Genomic DNA, 19047 nt, shown 5'->3' with positions numbered 1-19047 from the left:
AGTTTGAGCTTTGGTGAATTTTGATATGTCTGATCGGATGGGTTAACTTCTCCTCTTTTCGACTTGAAAAGGCAATTTAAAGATTTTCACCGAGGTGATAAGAGGAGAAATTCATGTGATGTATTTCCATACCTCTTTCAGCTTATAACCAATGGACTTGATCAATCACATGGGATCTCATGGGATGAATATATCTATTTTAAAAGCATTCTCTCAAAATCAGTCTTCCCCTTGTGTGCTCTTCAGATTCTGAGTCATGATTCAGACAAGCAGCCTCTGGTATATAACATAATCCGCTCGACTGTAAAATGCTATATGTATAGTCTGATGAAAAGAGGTAGACTCTGAGACCACAACCTTTGGTTGTATCTTTGAGGTCACTTTCCACTCAAGTTAGATGCGATTGAAGTTGAATGATTTGATAACGATGATGAGCACTTTTTTAGCAGCTCAATGTTGTGACTGTTACGATGTGAAACAACTCGTGGTGATGTCCGGCGGTACCAAGGTCGGATGAGAATTGATCGAGTATGTACAAAATTGTAAAAATTGACCAAATCACCCAAAACCGTCCCCATTGTGGTCCATTCAGCACCATAACAAACCGAACAACCACCATTTACTATCTCAATCAACCCAAATCAAGAAATAGCGGTTCACCATTCACACATTTGGTCAACAAATCAGTATCATCTTCAAGCGAATCAATCAAAATCAGGTTTCCAATAAACCTTCGAGAAGTTCACCGTCAAGATGGCTTCAACTAATCCAGAACCAGCTCCAGAATGGATGTTACCTGAATTCGATCCATCTCTCGTTAAAGTCTCTGAATTGAGATCGATCTTACTACAAAATGATATTCCTCATTCTTACACTAAAAAATCAGATCTCATTCAGTGCGTTTTCCTTTCTTTTCATCCATCATTAAGACCCTTTGTGACCTAATCAATTCCATTGTCTCCGTTGTTTTGCATTCTGAACATCAGGTTATTTGAACGGGAGGTCAGACCCTTGACACCTGTAAGCTCGATCAACATAACCTCAGTTCTTTGTTAAGTCTCAGTTCGTCTCTAACTCATTTCCCCCTTGTGATCTTCCCTTTTTCTTGGTCAATACAGAAACTACTTCGTGATCATCGGAACGTTCGTCCATCTTCTCGTGGAGTCATTGATATGCGCTCTACTCAAGTACAGGAATATCAAGACTCTCAACCTAAAAAAACTCCACGAAAAAAAGCATCCTCAATCAATCTAACAGATCAAGAATCAGTTACTTCTACTCGAACTCAACCTAAACAATCCAAAAAATCACTCCTGAGACCAACTGAGTCAGAAGACTTGGGTACTGACGCTGACGCTGAAACCACTCCAAATTCTCGAGCTTCAACCCGAACAGTTGAGTCCAAAAAGGCCTCAAAAAACCGTTCAACAATCCCCACTCCATCTTCCTCAAAACGTTCTACTAAAAGAAAAATCGATATCGCTGAAGAGGAAGAAGAAATTGATCAACTAGCACGAGACGAAATCGTATATCTAGATCCCCCATACAAGATGAACACCGAACAGACCATTGAATTCGCACGTCAATCTGATTCTTCAAGGAACCAAACTAGTTTGCCTGTCCCTGTTAAACGTCGTAAATCCGATTTTCCAATTCAAGCTTCTACAATCCAAACCCCACCAGAGGAAGTTAGTGTAAAAAAGAAGACGACAAAACCTAAGAACAGACGGACCACTTTACATGAGGTCATTGAAGCTGGCGAGGGCAACTATTCTGACTATAATCCGTTTCAAAGCGGTGCTGATGAAGCCCCCGGTAGTAGTGGTAAGAAGCCCAAGTCTTCGAAATCCAAGGTATCTTAATTTCTCTTACATTGTCAAGGAGCTCCATGGCTCATCAAACGTTGCTTTTTGATTGGTTTTCAGGCATCTGTACCTGCACCTCTCAATGTTGCGCCGCACCCATCCAGGTCTAGTACCACCTCAAACATCCCTAGATTAGCTTCTCCTGGCAAGCAAGAACGAATTAACACCCGAGTCTCCATGCATCATCTGCCTCAGGGACCTCCTGATCTCTCGACTGGACACCCAATCCAGCAGCAACCATCCTTTTTACCCAAGTCAGCCACTACCTCCAACCTTCGGGCTAGCTATACACCTCAACAAGGTCATGGACGCAAGAGTGTTCCAATATCATCGATGGCCCGGCCAACTGAAAGGTTCTATGAGCCATCACCGAATGTCGATACACCAGAGCAAATTGTACGACAACTCGTCCCAGGTCGTAAATCTCAGCGATTTGAACCACGCCTTCCATCAGCTTCCCGTCCTGAGTTCGATCAAAAGGTTGAAGATGATTATGGAAATGGTTCAGATGATCGACACACACATTTTGAGGATCAAGCTTATCGAATTAAGACGAACTCACGTCGACAATCTCAATTACCTCCTCGAAGCCCATACCCCATCAAACCTAGCCTACCCGGCAATACTTCTACCACCACACCTGCGCGTCAACAATTCCCTCGGATCCGACTTGATGAACTGGTTCATACCCCAAGTGAAAAGAAATTGAAGATCAATCGACAAGCGCGTCAGAAGCCAAGCACAGGTTTACTCTTCAATCCTGGTCAAGGTTTGAGCTTCTTACTCAAGTTGAGCTGTGTAGCTGGTATCCTAGCTATTTTGAATTGGTACCGTACTCAAACGCTTAGTTTAGGATATTGTGATACGGGATCAAATAGTAATGCGCGGACACGAGATCAACAGATTGAAAGGTTCTTAGAAGCTGATGACATAGGTAGTAGTAGTGGCGAGAGTATGAAAGAAAGATTTGGTCAAGTGATGGAAGCGATAAATATGATTGGACTCTTACCGGATTGTATGAGTTGTCCGGTACATGGGATATGTGAGAAAGGCAAGATTAAAGGATGCGAGATGGATTATGTGTTGAAGAGATCTAGGATAGGAGAAAGATTTGAAGGATGGTTACCAATGTTAATGCCACCTAGTTGTTTACCTGATACGGATAAATTGATCAAGATTGCAGAAAGTGCGAATGCGATCAATCAAGTCCTTAGAACCAGAAGAGGGGAAGTAGTTTGTGGGATGGGTATGGGAGGAGTTGATATTGCAACAGAAGAGAAAACCAAGGAAATCAAACGGTTTGGAATCACTGAAAATGAATTAAAACAAAAGGTAATGAACGAGAGAGGAGTAGAAGAAGAAATCTTTAAATTAGCTTTGAAAGATTTAATTAAATTTGATGAAGTGATCAGTTTAGATGGATGGTTAGCTAGTAAGAATTTTAAATCAATGGAAATGGGATTGAAATGTAGAATGAAATTAGGAATGTATAAACTTATCAAAAGATTTAAATTGATTCTTTTAAGTTTGATTTCGATGGCTATTGGTTGGGTTTATTTGAAAGTGAAATTAGTTAGAATTAGTGAAGAGAAGGAAAAAGTGAAAGAATTGGTAGAAATTACATTGAGTAAATTGAGAGAAGAGGTAAGTTTTGTTTCATAATTAGAATCTGATGAGCATTACCATTTACCGAAAACTGATACTTTTCTTCTTCTTCTTTATAGTCATGGGTGCATCATACAAACCCAAGTTTAAAACCTAATGCATTTATTGCTTCTGCTCATTTAAGAGATTCAATTCTATCTTATGAACATTCACCTATTCAAAGACAAAAACTCTGGATTAAAGTTGAAAAGATTATTGAAGGTAATTCGAATGTAAGAACCAAAGTTACGGAATCACGTGGTGAAAGTTTCAAAGTTTGGGAATGGATCGGTTTGTTAATTTCTTTTAATCTCTCTTTCTGTCTGTTTGTGATTTAACTTTTGGTGCGTTGTGGTTTTCTTTAGGGAGTTATACTGGCGATTTGAATTTATCACCTATTGGAAAATATGCTTATCAAACTCCTAGTAGGAATGAAGGACCAATTCATCATCGATTATCAACAGCTAATATTGGAGAAGAAAATGAAATGATGAATACTTGAGGAGATAGTTTAACTTTTAGATTTTTCTTAACTTGAGTGTTTCTCATGCATCTTTCCTGTTGGTTTTTCTTTTCTGTTTGGATTTGTTTTTTAGTTTCTGTTTTTACGAGTGTGTTCTTTTTTGATTAATTTATACAAGTATACGTTTTTTGGCCTATTTTGTTGTTTATATTTGAATGAGAATCGGTTTGGATTGGTCATTGTTTTTTTCTGAAAGTTTATCATCTTTATCTTTAAGTAATTTTAATATCTTTGTATGATTTAGAGATATTAGGGGGGGCTCAAGTCAAAAAATTTTACTACTTTTATCATAAAAAACTTTTCCCAATTTCATAAAATTTACACAAAATTTTATGAATTTGGGAATTGTTATACGACATCCCAAATTTTTTTAAGCGGCAAATTTGCGTAAATTTACTGCTCAGAAGCAGATCCAAAAGAAATTTTTTGGTCCTTTTTTATGAATTGGGAAAAGTTTTTACAGCACGGCACCGTAAAAAACTTTCCCCAATTTTTTAAGAAAAGGGCGCAAATATTTTGACTTGAGCCCCCTTATTTGAGTTAAGAACAATGGTTCTCAGGGTCCCGCGGTCCGGTTGGACTTGTGTGTTAAGCTAGTTTAAACACTTGTTCTTGATGTCACCTCATGAGGACATGAAGCCTGCAGGATTTCCCAACACCTGCATAGAACACACAGGGAAACATAGCTTGTTGTTTTGGCTCTTCGTGAGGTAAAGTTCATGTTCAGAAAGCAGCTCGTTGCACCAGTGGAAAGACAGCCTTCCTTTCAGAACTTCCGTCGAATCAAAATAATCACGACGTAGGATATGATAATGCAAACTACCGTTGAAGAACGCAACCAACCCTCTGCTACAAACCAATAAGTTGATGATAGTCAACTAGAAAGGCCGAATAAATAATATGGTAAGTTGAGCCATGCTCCCAGTCCCACCAATCAAATGAATCCAAACACTCAAAATCATATCTCATGACAGTCATATATTGATGATGCGCTTTGATTTTGATTTCAATTTTAACTATTGATATTTCTCTGCCAATTTATCTTCTTGAGCTCATGTCTCAAACTCAGAAGGTTTACTTTGAGGTTGTTGATAACTTTTATGAATGTCTCTGAGATTTTTTAAATCAAGTGGCTCTCAAAGTTCCCATGAATATATAGGATTTTTGTTATATCATAGCTGTTTCATTTCCTTGATTGTTTTCATTCTTCATCAACTCATTTTTGACTTTTAACATCTTTTTTTCTTAGTATTTTCTCTTTGTCTGTGTAGATTGTGGGCTGTTGGGAAATGTAATCAAAATGTATCAGTACTATAGTGAGCTATATCAAGTGAGTACAATCAAAAATTTGACCCTAATCCAAGTGGTCTGTGTTGCAAGGTGTTAAAAGCAATGGGATGAGCCAAAGCTCAATTGGCCATGTGATCCTCACTTCAAGCCAAGGTAAGCTCATTTGCATTGGCTTTGGGTGAGCAGGTTTACATTATTGGGATCAGAGTGAGGGTTGTCTCAAGTGAGCTAGCTCATGTAGGTTGCTCAATGAAAAGGTGAGCAATACATGTTGCTCACATTATGGGATCCACATTGATCCCATGCATGGTTGTTCTGACGGAGCTGTCACCCTTTTTTATGATTGGGCTGGTATGTATCCCTTGCATCAGACTTGCCCAGTGGTGTAACCAACATCCATTTTGCTCACATCAAGGAGATGTCTCTATCTCATGATTGGTCAGTCTGTGCTTGTCTTGTGTTGTGAAACAAGATATTGAATGTCTCAAGATATGACCCTTACTTTTTGCCATATAGCACACTAGACCCTGTGAAGCCAGCCGCCTTGTGACCTTACCCCTACTTACTCTGAACTAGACTTGGAGGTGAAAGCTTCAAGGTGTCTTGGTGGTGATGAGCAAAGTCAGATGCAACCACTAATTACTGCATCAGGTGTTCACCACTACACCCTGCCATGGGACCATGTGGAACCTTGCAAGTCATGAGGAAACTTGTACCTTTTGGTGGGTCCCACATTGTAGTCATTGCACAAAGTGTTGAATCTTGCAATCACTTTACCTCATGGGATACAATCACATCAGTGAATGCAGCTTGCTTGACCAATGCTGTGTTGATCACATCACAGCCTGCAACAATTGCGCAACCCGGCTGTGATTGCCGGATTCAGCGGAGACCACAGAATAATGGAAGTTACTGTAGGTCTTACTCATTTGGACTATTTAGCATGTGTCCCAATGTGAACCTTTACCGCATTGGGTTGTGTCAAGGAACAGGTCCCTGTGGCACTTTTTTTCCAAATGTTGCTTTTTGGATTATTATCTGCCATTCTCCTCTGGAAGTGTTTTCATTCCTTAATACAAGCTTCAAAAGATGGTCTCATCTTGCTTTGATCTTCAAAACCCTTCATAGAATGTGTAGGCCATGAGATCCTGACTCATTGGAATTGAGTTGGATGAGTGATGTATGCACAGTGATTGAGATATGTAGATTGAAGTCTTTGGAATCATTATCAAGACTATGTTTATCAGTCAAGAATTCTATGTCTACTCAATTTTCTAAACTCCACGGTAAATTTGCAATTTCGCGCAGTGTCTTTTGATGCTGATGTTTGAAAAACATGATGGTTTGAAATCTTTTTGGCTTTTCTTTGGATTGCTTTGGTTTCACATCATTTTCCTACATATGTCATATCATATTATTGAGATAATATGAGTTGAGAAATTTAGTTTTGAAAACCAATTTTTGAGACATTTATGTGTTCAACACAGACACATATTGGCCAAGATCTTACATTATTTGTAAGTTAATACTTGAGGTGAATCCTGAGGACAAGCCTGTAGAAGTCCTCAAAAGATGAATGTAGTGGGCCAATGGACAGAGGAGGTTGCTGTTGGAATTAGCAACAAGTAGGAAGAATAAAATTTTTGAATACTGCAGTAAGAGCACACAATTGAGGGCAGAAGACAATCTCTGGAATCTCAATGTTCCAGACCAATTGACTGGTCATGGTCAGCTAAATCAGGGGTAAACAGCATGGTAGGCGTAGGAGGAGCCGTTCTCATTGCTCCTCTATCATTTGGATGCAAAATGCTCTGTAGCACCTTCCAGGCTTTCACCTGTTCTTGACATTTAGACCAGTGAAAGCAAAGACATTCCTTAATTCTACATCCCTTTTTAACATTTCTTTTCCTGCCATATGCTATATTCTTGCTGTTTGTTTCTGTTTGTTTGTTGCTATGATTGGTAAGACATGAGCCTTAAAATCCCTGTTGGAGCAGTAAGACAAATCCCCCTAATCTCTTGTACGACAAGATGATGAGCTGTAATCTCAACAAAGTCCCACACTGTGGCTTTCAACCCGAGCCCCAACAAAGGACTTAGACCAAACTTGAATGCAGACAAAGGTCAGGAAAATAAGTTTGACTGGGTTTATCTTCACAAGCATTCTGTACATTTTGTTTACCAAGGAATACTTCCAGAACCATAATGAACATTGTGTGTGTTGTTCTTGCACATAATGTAAACCAGTTTTTCCTACAGGAAGTTGATACCTTCTTGCAAAAAAGTCAAGATTGGCTTCAACTACTCATCTTGGGGTTGAGAGAAAAGTCACATGTGCTATCTGCTGTTGAGAGACAACCTTTGGGAATATTTCCAGGCAAGAAGGATGCAGCTTGCTTGGGAAACAAATTGTGTACATTGTGTGCAAGATCACTGCACACAATGCTTATTATTGGTCTGGCAGGATTCCATGATGAATGAAAGGTACAGAAGGCTTGTGAGGATGCACCCAGCCGAACTCTTGTTCCTGACCAGAGTCTTTGGCCTGTGGTGGTCTTGTTGGAGGCATTGTTGGTAATTGTGATAAAACAAGTTGATAGTCTTCTTACACTGTGAAAATAATGTATTTTTCCAAGGTGAAAAATGATTGACATTAATGCACAAAATGATTAATAATGCAGAATTAATGCAGAAAAATGCAGAATTAATGCAGAATTAATGCATTTTTAATCATTTTGTGAAATAAATGTAATCATTTTTCACCTTGGAAAAATACATTATATTCGCAGTGTTAGAAGCTAGAGGTGTTGCCTATAAAATTTGGGCCTGGGGTAATCAGGTAACAGTGAGTAAGGCAACACACCACACAAGCTTTGAGAAGCTAATCAGAGATGTAGACAAACCTGTGCTCAAGCAACAGGATGTATGAATAAGGTCAATTGAGGATTTGAAATAATAAAAGTCAAAATGAGATTCTTTTTGATCATTAGAACAAAGCATACCTGGGGTAATCAGGTAACAGTGAGTAAGGCAACACACCACACAAGCTTTGAGAAGCTAATCAGAGATGTAGACAAACCTAACACAACACAAAGGTTAGTGAGAAAAAAGAGTAAGAAAGATACAAAAAGTAAAGAAGAATAGACAAACCTGTGCTCAAGCAACAGGATGTACAAATAAGGTCAATTGAGGATTTAAAATAATAAAAGTGGAAATGCTGAGATTAGAAACAAAAAGAAAAATAATTAGACTTTGAAATAAAAGAGATATATTGTAAGGAGATCACTTACAGATTCTTTTTGATGAAGAAAAGAATCTGAGTGAGCACAAAGGATAGCTCTTTATACTAAACAATCAACGGAAAAGCGGACAAAAGAAAAACTCAAGTCACATTTGACTTATTCCCAAAACAGACTACAATTAACCCCCAATAGAACACTTCCTAAACTCTCATCACTACTTTCAACTCTTGATTTGTAAACATCTTCTCTCATTTGAATATTTTATTCTTGAGTCATTTGATTTTGACGCATTAGTTAGATTAATTTGTAATTCTACACACTCTTCTACACCAGAAGTCCTTGACCACGTTAGGACAAAAAGAGAGACATTAAGATATCACAACATTAATGATACAATAAAGGCGGTCAGAAATATGGAAGCAATCCAGAATGTTCTTGAGAAGGGAAGCTAGGTTGGAACCAGTGTGGGGTCCATTGATAGGATTCAAAGCCAGAGTGATACCATGGAGAATGAAGTTGTTGGTGATCCAGTGAGGGGTGAAACGCAGCATCGGGAAATTGGTGGGTGAGGTCCATGTGATGGAGATATGGGAGACAGAGGAAAGGGTATTGATGACTTTTCTTTAGTCAATTAAAAGGTATATAAGTTTCCATTGGTAATGGCAGTTCATTTGGATAAGAGGGTGAAAGCTGTGGGATTGATTATGCTTATGATATCTCAAAACTCCCTTGCATCACCAAATGACATTGGGACCTCTTGGTTGAAAACCATACTCATTATCACATCCTTGAGGTTGCCTCTGTTGAGTGGTTTGACCTAAAGAGAAGAAGAAATGATGAAAATAGAAAAAATGATAAAATAAGTGAAAGATAGCTTAAAGAATAGATGATCGAATTGAACAAAATGAAATGCAATATATAATTGAAATAAAAAAAGAGAATAGATGATGTTGTTAAGAACGTGAAATGAAATAGATAATTGTATAAAAGTCAGTTACTTTCACAGGCTGTCCATCAATATAGAAGGCTGCCATGGTGGGTTGGTCATTTTGAACAGGTGACACAATGTGATGGTGGTGGTCAAGATATTGAAGCATCAACTTTGTACTGGCACGCTTTTCAATGGCCCGAGGTTGTTGAAGATCCTAGGGATCTCAGCATCATCTTCAATGAGATTAATCACATCAGAAAATCTCAGTTGGGCTTGGCACATGTCCTTCATCAACCTGTCAACTTCCTCAGTGACAAAGTAAGTCCACACCCAGGATAAGTGTATTGTTGTGGTGGTTTTGGAAGTAACCTTGGAAATGGGTTTCAACAGAGCAGGGGATGATGAAGATCACAGCATTTTACGTAAATGGGTGATTGGGTGACAGGTGTAGACAGAGAGGGCATGGTTGAGGAACTCTGGGATGTAGTACAGAGATATCCAAACTCTGATAATTGTGAGAGTTCAGGAGCCGAAAAAGGGTCAGCACCCTGGTTGGACTGGGTCCCCCAGGAGCCCACAAGCATATCTTCAAGCTCATCATGTTAGGTCTTGCTTCCCCAGGGGGTTTACTGTCAGCTTTGATAATATGGTGTGGGCAGAGTTGGCTGAAGAGGGTCAGGTCTGGGATGCAGCCCTCAATTGTGGTGTCTGATTCAGCCACTTTTCTCAATTGCCAATCTTGTTCACAACCTGTTCACATCAGGTTTACATGTTTCCCTTGATACACCCTGCCAATTGGTTTAGTTGTTGTGTATATTCAGTACAACATAAGAAAGTCTCTTTCATATCATCAGCTGTCTTGTGTCTTGCTTGTGATTATGTTTCTGTTCTCTTATTACACATTTATTCCAAGACTTCCAAAATGTGCCAAGAAGCATATTCCCATCACCATCAAATATTCTGGTCACCAACAACCTCAGATATTGATGATTGTTTGTGACAAATTTTCAGAAATACACCACAAACCCAGCAAAACGGTTCCTGAACCAGGGCTGACCCCTGGTCAAGAACCGGTTTTGGCTGCTTGGGCCAAAACAAGTGTAGAACACGCTCTGCCAAACCTGGGGGGAATGGGTTCTATAAATCCAGTTCTGAACTGGTTTCAGAATGGTGGAACCTCAGGGGCTGTGAGAATTTCCTGTCCAGCTCGCAGGCCACAGGTTTCATTTGGTTCTTTGCCCGCCAGGTCACAGTATACTGAATAGTAGTGTGTTCCATTCACAACAAAACAAGACCATAACCAAAAGGATTTACAAAAGAAAAAGAAGGGACACAGAATGAGAAAAGGGGAAATGTTACATGAGAGAAAAGAAAACAAGAGAAATACAGAAGAGCAAAACAATGAGACAAAAGGAAAATAAAAATGTTACATGAGAGAAGACAAGAGAAATGAAAAACAATTGCAATGTAACACAAAATCCTTCTTTATACAAACTGCTACTTCAAGGATTTCATGCTATAACTCGGGCTCTTGATGAGAGGCTTCCTTTTCTCCTATTACTGCTCCATGGGTCTGATCTAAGTGTTTGATTTGTGCCTGAACCTCTTCCTCACTCGGCAACTCAAAGTTGGTGGTCTTCTTGATTTCAGTAAAGGTTCTATTCCCATCCAATTGGTCAAAGTCAAAGTGTAAAACCTCAAGAAAGTAGCTGTTTTTTGAATGAATATGTTTAATCTTAATGTAATTTGAAATGATCATTAACAACAAAACAAGGAGAAACTCACGCATAACAATAACGGACAGACTTAGTGTGGAATTCTTCCAACTTGTCGTCTACAACTGACCAGAACAAATGGTTGTTGTAATGTCCCAAATTGTAGCCCCAATGAATCAATTGCATTCTTGGTTAGAAACTGTAATGTAAAATCAGCCTTGGTTATGTTGGAATTCAGACAATCTGTATGCAACTTACAAGCCACTTGTAACAAGCTCTTTGAAGATGATCAACTTCTGACAGAATATCTTCACAAACACGCACTTTACCTCCAATGAAGTTGGTTCTCTTTTGTAGATCTATTAATATTCAAACTATGAGCCTAAATGATAATTACAAGAAACAAAGATTGTCAGAAGAACAGGTACTAAGCCCTACTTGCCTTGACAATCATGGGTTCAATGGTCGGCGCGTTCAAGAGGGATGGTGTCTTCTTGGCTTGATTTGGAATGTGAATGTTGATGAGGAGCTGTCAAATGAAAAAAAGAAAAGAAAATTGATTGTGATTTGGTCTGGGTAATGATAACGGATGAAATTGCTCACAATTTTATTGAGATTCTTTCTGATCTCTTTTGAAATGACATTGAGCCACTTTTGAAAGTCTTTTGATTCAACTGGGTCCGGATTTTGGCCAAAGCGGGCTGGAAGCAATCTTTTTTGCCATTCAGAGAGATTTTCAAGAGTTTTATCCTGCAACAAGAGTTCAGTAAAGTATGAGGGAACAAATTCTAGGAAATTTGATAGCTGCTTACCAAAACCTTTGCAGATAGAGAGAGGAGAAGATGATCTTGATTGCCTGTCTTGTTGCAGGTAGCCGTGTACACTTGCACATCACCTGCAATAATGCACTGAGTAGCTATCTACGTGAAGTTTGCTTAAAGTGACCAAAACATCAGTGAATAGTATTGTATGTTTGATTGTTATTTGACTTACCATAAGCTAATGGGCTGCGAGCCACCCCTTTGTTGGGCCTGAAACCAATGATAAACTTTCCAGTAATTGGGTGATCTGACTGTTGACATCTTTGTGATACTCATCAAACTTTAGTTGGGGTGCAAGTAGGTTTACCATCATGGCTGTGAAATGGTCTGATTTCTTGTGTACCTACAGGTCAATATTGAGCTGTGTTTTGTCTCATGGAAGGATTATACTATATTACTTACATTGCAGAGCTCACATCCCATGACCTTAGATTAATGTAAAACAGAGACCACTTACCACTGCCCCCACCTTCACCACTTCCATTGAAATCCGCAAGATTGTCTTCCAAAAACAAGGGAGGAGTGATTACACGAGTGGCTGAATCCTTGGTTTTGGAATCCTTGGGTTTAGCACCTGTGGCTGAGCCGCTTCCGCTTCTGCTGGCAGTTGGCTGACTGGTGCTGGCAGCTCCATGCTTCATGCTTGTTGTGGAACAGCGGTTGACTTGAGGAGGTTTCCCAGATACTCTTGGAGTTCCACAAACGCGCAAGCTGGTACAAAGGGTGGGTTGTGGACTTCCTTGATTGACAACAGCTTCTTCTTTCTGGGTGGGACTGGATCTTTGTGGACTAGTCCATTTGGATTGGTGTATGGATTGGTACAAACTCGAGGCACCATTGTTTGATGTCAGAATGGATTGGAAGATTCTGAATGAGGAGTGAAACAAAGAGATGGTGGTAGGTTAGGCCACTTTGATCTTGATTGAGAAATTTTGAATATTAATTGATTTCAATCAAAAACTGTAACACATGTGTGACAGGATCATAAGTCAGTGATACTTGTGCAAAGTATTCAAAATGAGACAAGTTAAAAATTCGACTTGAGTGAGGGGCTCACGTCGTTTTTAAAAAAATGTTTGTTCAACAAAAGGAAGAAAGATGTGATATTGGTGAAGAAATGACATGGGACAACCTCTAACTTGGAGGCATCCTCAGAGTTTGAGTGATATTGTGTTATATCATCTCACACAGTTTCTTCATAAGAATGTTTGTTAAATTGAATAAAGTATGATAAGAAAGGAAATCAGGCATCCTCTGGTTTTGAGGTGTCCTCAGAGTTTGACTGATATCAAAGTTCAAGGGTTGCAGGTTGCTTTTACAAATATCAAAGTTCAAGGGTTACAGGTTGCTTTTTAAAAGCCACATAAAAAGGTAGCTGTTGCTTGAGAAATGATCAATTTCAACGAAAAAAAGCACTTTTGCAAATACTCATTTGAACAAAAACTTAAAAGCCACATAAAAAGCAACAGCTGTTGCTTAAGAAATGATTGATTTCATCAAAAAACTCTTGATCTCATCTTAAAAGCCACATAAAAATCAGCTATTGCTCAATAAATGAATGATATTAACAAGGACAAATCTTAATCTTCATCTTATTGATTACATTGAGATTAATCACTTCTTCAGATGAAAAGACATCAAAGTTCTACACTCTGTTCATGTTCTTTTGCTTTCTCTTTTCCCTTGAGCTTCCTCTTTTTTGCGGGATTGTTTTCTTTTGCCTTTTGATGTTGTTTATCTATTGTTTATTGCTTGTCTTTCAATGTCAACTCCCAATTTTCAATTCCAGTTGTGATTGGCAAAACCCAGTCTTCTGGCTGTACCTTTTGAAAAGAGATTCCTGTAAGGTCGAGGATCACTCAACCTTCACTGGGATGGGACTCGCAGGCCGAAGCCTAGACTGATCTATAACCAATGTGTATTTCACTAGGATAGAGGTCTAGACCACAAACAGATATCAGAGATGAACAGAAAGAGTGAGAGAGGAGGAAGAGAAACCTCAAAGAGAAAAGAAGGAAGGAAGGAGAGGAATAGACAACATATAAACCCTCTCTATACAGATACTAAAGATATGCTACAACTGAGTAATCTCCTTCCTTACAATTCCGGCCCAATTTCTATGGAGTTCTGCAGAATAAAAAGACCCTGAGTTAAGGATATACAATGCTGTCTCCTTATGCACCACACAGTGATCAAAACTCTTTGATAGCTGCCGCTCAATCATGATGGGGCGATCCTTTTCAACTTCACATTTGCGTTCATTGCAGTCGTGTTGCACATTAAGGACTCCTTCAATTGCCTGGATAATCTGCATTAGCAAATGTTGCTGATTTCAATAACTTTTCAGTAGTTACTTGTTGATGTATGATCATTTACTGATCCATGCCATGTAGCTACACACATGTGACTACATCACACTGTACTGGTCCTATCCCAGTTCATACTCTCTGTACACATACATACAGTTGCATGGCCATCACATCTGGTACAAGACTGGATAGCCTAGTGGTAAAGGCAACACTCTAGCATGTGTCTCAGCTAATCCTGAGGTCCCAGGTTCAAATCCTGGTCTATTCACTTTCTTCCTGCAATCTTGAAAGTCTAAGTCCCATGAAATGAGATGAGTCAAGGAAAAACAGAAAAACAAAGATCGAGATTGTTGAAATAACGCAAGGCCGTCCTTTGCCAAAGGTGAATGACGGTGTGATTCCTCATTGGAAACCAAGTGGCTTGCCGGATGAGCCAGCGTGTTTAAGCAGATTAAGACCTGTTTCTCATCCGCTGATAATTAAACCAGGGGGAATGTGTTTTGTCATTGCAGGTTTTTGAGACGTTCTAAAGAAAACTATGACTTCAGGTGATCAACTGCTCTCACTGTGGTTGATCACCTGTACTTCAAGAAACCCTTGGTGGCCAGAACAGGTCGCGGTACTTTGCTGGACGTGCCCCAGGGTTCAACCATGCCTTGGTGGAACCTCGGGACACCCGTTCCTCAACAAAACGTGGGTTTGTGGTGTATACATCTGCAAAAAGGACCTGGTTGCAAGTCTAACTTGGCTGAAATGTGGTGTTTGGGCATCTGGGGGAGGAGTTGAGGTGCCTGCAAGGGTGTGGCTGATCCTTTGGTGGCTTCCTAGTGCCCACGCGGCGGTTTTTTTGTTGTCAAAAAGGCATTGACACACCAGTGTTTCCCCCGTCAGGGACCCGTTGGGAAACAGGGTTTTCCCAATCGCCAGCCTGAATCCCGACTCCCGACTCCCGGGGATCCCCAACTTTTGGGGGTTCTGCATCATTTGCCTGAACCCCTTACCAATTGGGGGCCCTGTTGGGGACCCCAATTGGAATCAGCTTTGGGGCTCAGGCTGAATGCAGGCTGTGTAAAGGGGATTGAGATTTTCTTCTCTTGAGCTTCCAAGGGTAACTTGTTTTCCCGTAGATCTGATGGGAAGTAATGGAATATATTCTGATGATGAAAAGGATGGTAATCAAGAAAGGGTTAGAGAGATGAAAAGGTGATCAACTTGTGTCAATAAGAACTATTGAAGGACAAATGAAGGACATCAATAAAATGAGACCAGTGAAATTTATTCACACTTGAGAAGAAGATTTAAGTGCTGGTACACTAAGGAAAGAATGTTTTTCAAGTATCCCAAAGAGCAAGCAACTTTGTCATACAAGCTAAATCTGAACTGCAACAGGGACTAACACATCTGGTCCCCAGTCCAATGCTTTTTGACTGTCCTGAGTCCAATGCTCGTTGACCCGCGGTTGTGGAAAACAATGAGGGCTTCAATGCTTTTTGGTTTATTCATGTGATACTTTTTCTCCCACATTGTTTGGACAATGACATAAACCTGTGATTTTTTATTCAATGATGCCATTCAAAAGAACACCTCTTCTGTAACAAGATATGTTATCAGATTTCTGATTCGCAGCCATATACTTTCTCTAAATGATGCATTAGACATGTGTCATATGCATTCTCAACAGAATATGTGCTTGGGGTTTCAAAAGTACTACTAAATCAGAGTGTTCCGTCACTGTTGGATCCAACTAGCGCTTTTCTTTTGATGTCAACAAAGCACTGAGACACCATATTGTCCAAATATATGGCATGTGTAGTGCATTGATAATCAGTGGAGCACACATCTGCATATTCACTCGGTTCTTCTTTTGTCCAGCACAAAATATTGCTTTTTGCAAAGATGTGGCCTGTTGTAAATATTCAATGTCTACAGCAATCTCAGGCCATTACTTGTCACAACTTTGTGCCTTTTTGAATGTGTATTTTATTCAAAAGTCCTCAAAATTCCATCTCACTAGTAAGTGGTGTTGCACTTTGGGTTGGAAGGCATGAATACTCACCTACTCATCATCTAACCTCAAACATCACTTGTCATTGACTTTTGATGTCCCAATAAATCTTTCTTCAGCAGCTCAATTGACTATAACACTTGAACATTATACTTTGCAATTGTCACACAATGTTTCCTTTCATATCTTGGCTCTGGCTTTACAACATGCTTTCCCATTGCTGTCATATTTTCAGGTGGTTTTGATTTTTACAAACAAAACCTCTTGGGATTTGTGCTAATGTGTTGTATCATTGGATCTAGAAGTATCAAATCCAGCTAGGTGTACCATTTCAAGAATCAGGATCTCTCTGACATCATTGAAATGTACTATCATTTTCCTACAACCTTATTTGTACTTAATTGGAGATATTGAGCCCATATAATGTGACCTCTCTTGCTGGGGAGATGGATCTTCACACAGCTTCTCCAAAATACCGACCCAACCAAGTTCTTATTGGAAATTGCACTATGGAATATGACTTGAAATGCCCCTGTGTATGTAAGTCTGTTGATGCGGGTTGTACAAGCGGCCCTAGCACTTTTTTGAATTTAGACTCCAGACTCACTTCATCAAAATTATTGTGAGTGATAGGTGAGAAACAGTCTGAATTTCAGTCTCAGATGTCTCACAGGTACCCAGCAAATTGCAAGGATTCAGAAATTCCAGTCGGTAAACTTCTTGAAGAATATCTAAATTCCTCAAATGGGGTCCACTCACTCAAAGAGATTGTTCATGAAGGTGATCAAGGCCTGTTACAGCTACACAAGTTCAATCTCACCAGTGGCATTCTCAACATTGATGCCACCCCCATGAGCAAGCTGCAACACCACCGATAGAATATAGTTGGCCAAAGTCAATGTTTTGTAAATTATGAGTTATAGTTCATGATAGGTGATTTAACTCACATGGTCAAGAACATAGAAGAAGTGTATCTCCTATCTAGCTTTACCTATCTGTGTGCTTGTGCTTTATTCTATTGAATAAACATAAGTTTTTTGTAATTTTTATTTCTATACTTGTTTTGAATTTTGTGCTCTGTTCTCATTTACTCATCTTCTGTCCTGAATAGTTCAAACTTCAAATATCTTTCTATTGATGAAATTATGGGAGGAGTGGTGAGCAAAGGAGATTTGGAGGGTACAAGATTTTTATAATGGGTGCAAGAAACCCCAAAATTAAGTCAAGTTTATGAAGGAAGAAGAACATTGAAAAATCAAATCAAGACTTACCCCTCTTTATGAGGTCAGGGAAAGGTGCAATTATACCACTTTTCTTCAACCTATATTCCATACTTTGGGATTATAAGTTTAATCTCATGTTCTCCTTTCTTACTGCAATGTAGTTATCACATCAGCAACACCCTTGGATTTATTTGCTGAAAGTTCATTTCATAACAAAATTTTATTTCAGACAAATCAAAATAGGACTGTAACCCGGCCCTGAACCTTCAGGGTAGGCCCCAGGGCTTCTCCGGACCCTGAGTAGACCCGAGGGCTTTCAGAAAGTGCTCAGGGCCAACCAGGGCATGCACTGAGCTAATTCTAGGTGCTAAAGCTGAGCAATATGGTGATTATTTTGAATTTTTATTGCAAGTTTATGTGTAAGTGATGCTTTGTAGAAGCTATATGAGCCTACATCAAAATTGAAAAGAGCTATAGGAGGAAATTTAGAAAGAATCATTTTGTCAACACGGCAAAAAAAACAGGCCTTGAGAGGCCCGGACACGCCCAAGGTGCCCGCAGGGCTTTCATTAACTCAATCATGCGTGGCGGTGTGTCAGGGCACCTACTGTGTGCCTGCAGAATGATGTTGGGCAGACTCGGATGGCGGGGGCCAGGGCTGGGTCACAGCCCTAAATCAAAATAAGTACACATATCTATTCCTTGACTTGATTTGGTGAAGTACAAAACAGCCAGCTGGGAAAAAGTATTTCTCAGTAGCCCATCATCTAGCCTGGTCAAGTAAACTGATCCTTTCTTTGCGTGTGCTGTTGACCACATGCAGTTTTTTACTTGATGAAGGGGTTCATATCAAATAACAAATCAATACATCTAGCCAGTAATCAAGTATTACTCAGCTGTGCAACATGAGGTTCTGATATGCACTGGATTTCAATATATGAGGATTAAACCTTGTAGCCCACTTTCAAGATTAATGATGTGACCAATGAGCCTCTTAAGTCAAAGTTGGATTTCAGGCTGTCTAGCAAGGTCTAGCATTGTGACTGCTGATCTCAAGCCAATTGATACATGGAGAAAGAATTATACATACAAGGAATATTGCTATTTTGTTGAAATTTGATCAAAGTTTGTTGATCAATAAAATCAACCAGATCAACCTCACAAGATCCCTTGTTTCACAGCTTTTGGACACTGCAAGTTTAATTAGAAATTTAATTATGTAGGTATGTTTGCAGATACATCAAGTATGTTTTCTGTTTTCCTTGCTTGTATTACAACATTTCTGACATGTCTAACAAAATTGGTCTTGTTTTGTGATCTTCAATCAAAGGATATCAAAAGTTCTTTTGGTAACTTTCCAAACCACATTGATATGATGCCCCTTTCGATTGAATCCAATCTATAATCTTATACATCCATCCATCAAATTGTTCTAGAAATGTATCCGACTTTCTAAAAAAAACCAAACACACATCTTTG

The 19047-nt window shown here is 39.3% G+C and overlaps 2 protein-coding genes across 2 annotated transcripts; both read left to right on the top strand.

Moving 5' to 3' along the window:
• Nucleotides 1-753: 753 nt before the first annotated feature.
• Nucleotides 754-4011, top strand: MELLADRAFT_86966 (uncharacterized protein; the record flags this gene model as incomplete). Its single annotated transcript, XM_007403946.1, has 6 exons — nucleotides 754-896; nucleotides 987-1020; nucleotides 1119-1853; nucleotides 1926-3509; nucleotides 3590-3800; nucleotides 3875-4011. 6 exons carry the CDS (start codon nucleotides 754-756, stop codon nucleotides 4009-4011), a joined length of 2844 nt encoding a protein of 947 aa, XP_007404008.1.
• Nucleotides 4012-5332: 1321 nt separating this feature from the next.
• Nucleotides 5333-6951, top strand: MELLADRAFT_101220 (uncharacterized protein; the record flags this gene model as incomplete). The annotated part of the gene is made up of 6 exons (XM_007403947.1): nucleotides 5333-5362; nucleotides 5397-5475; nucleotides 5694-5760; nucleotides 6167-6277; nucleotides 6810-6839; nucleotides 6882-6951. The coding sequence occupies 6 exons, from the start codon at nucleotides 5333-5335 to the stop codon at nucleotides 6949-6951; spliced, it is 387 nt and encodes a 128-aa protein (XP_007404009.1).
• Nucleotides 6952-19047: the final 12096 nt, after the last annotated feature.

The sequence above is a fragment of the Melampsora larici-populina genome (assembly GCF_000204055.1).
Source record: "Melampsora larici-populina 98AG31 unplaced genomic scaffold MELLAscaffold_1, whole genome shotgun sequence".
Classification (NCBI taxonomy): domain Eukaryota; kingdom Fungi; phylum Basidiomycota; class Pucciniomycetes; order Pucciniales; family Melampsoraceae; genus Melampsora; species Melampsora laricis-populina.
This window is presented reverse-complemented; position numbering and strand designations above follow the sequence as displayed.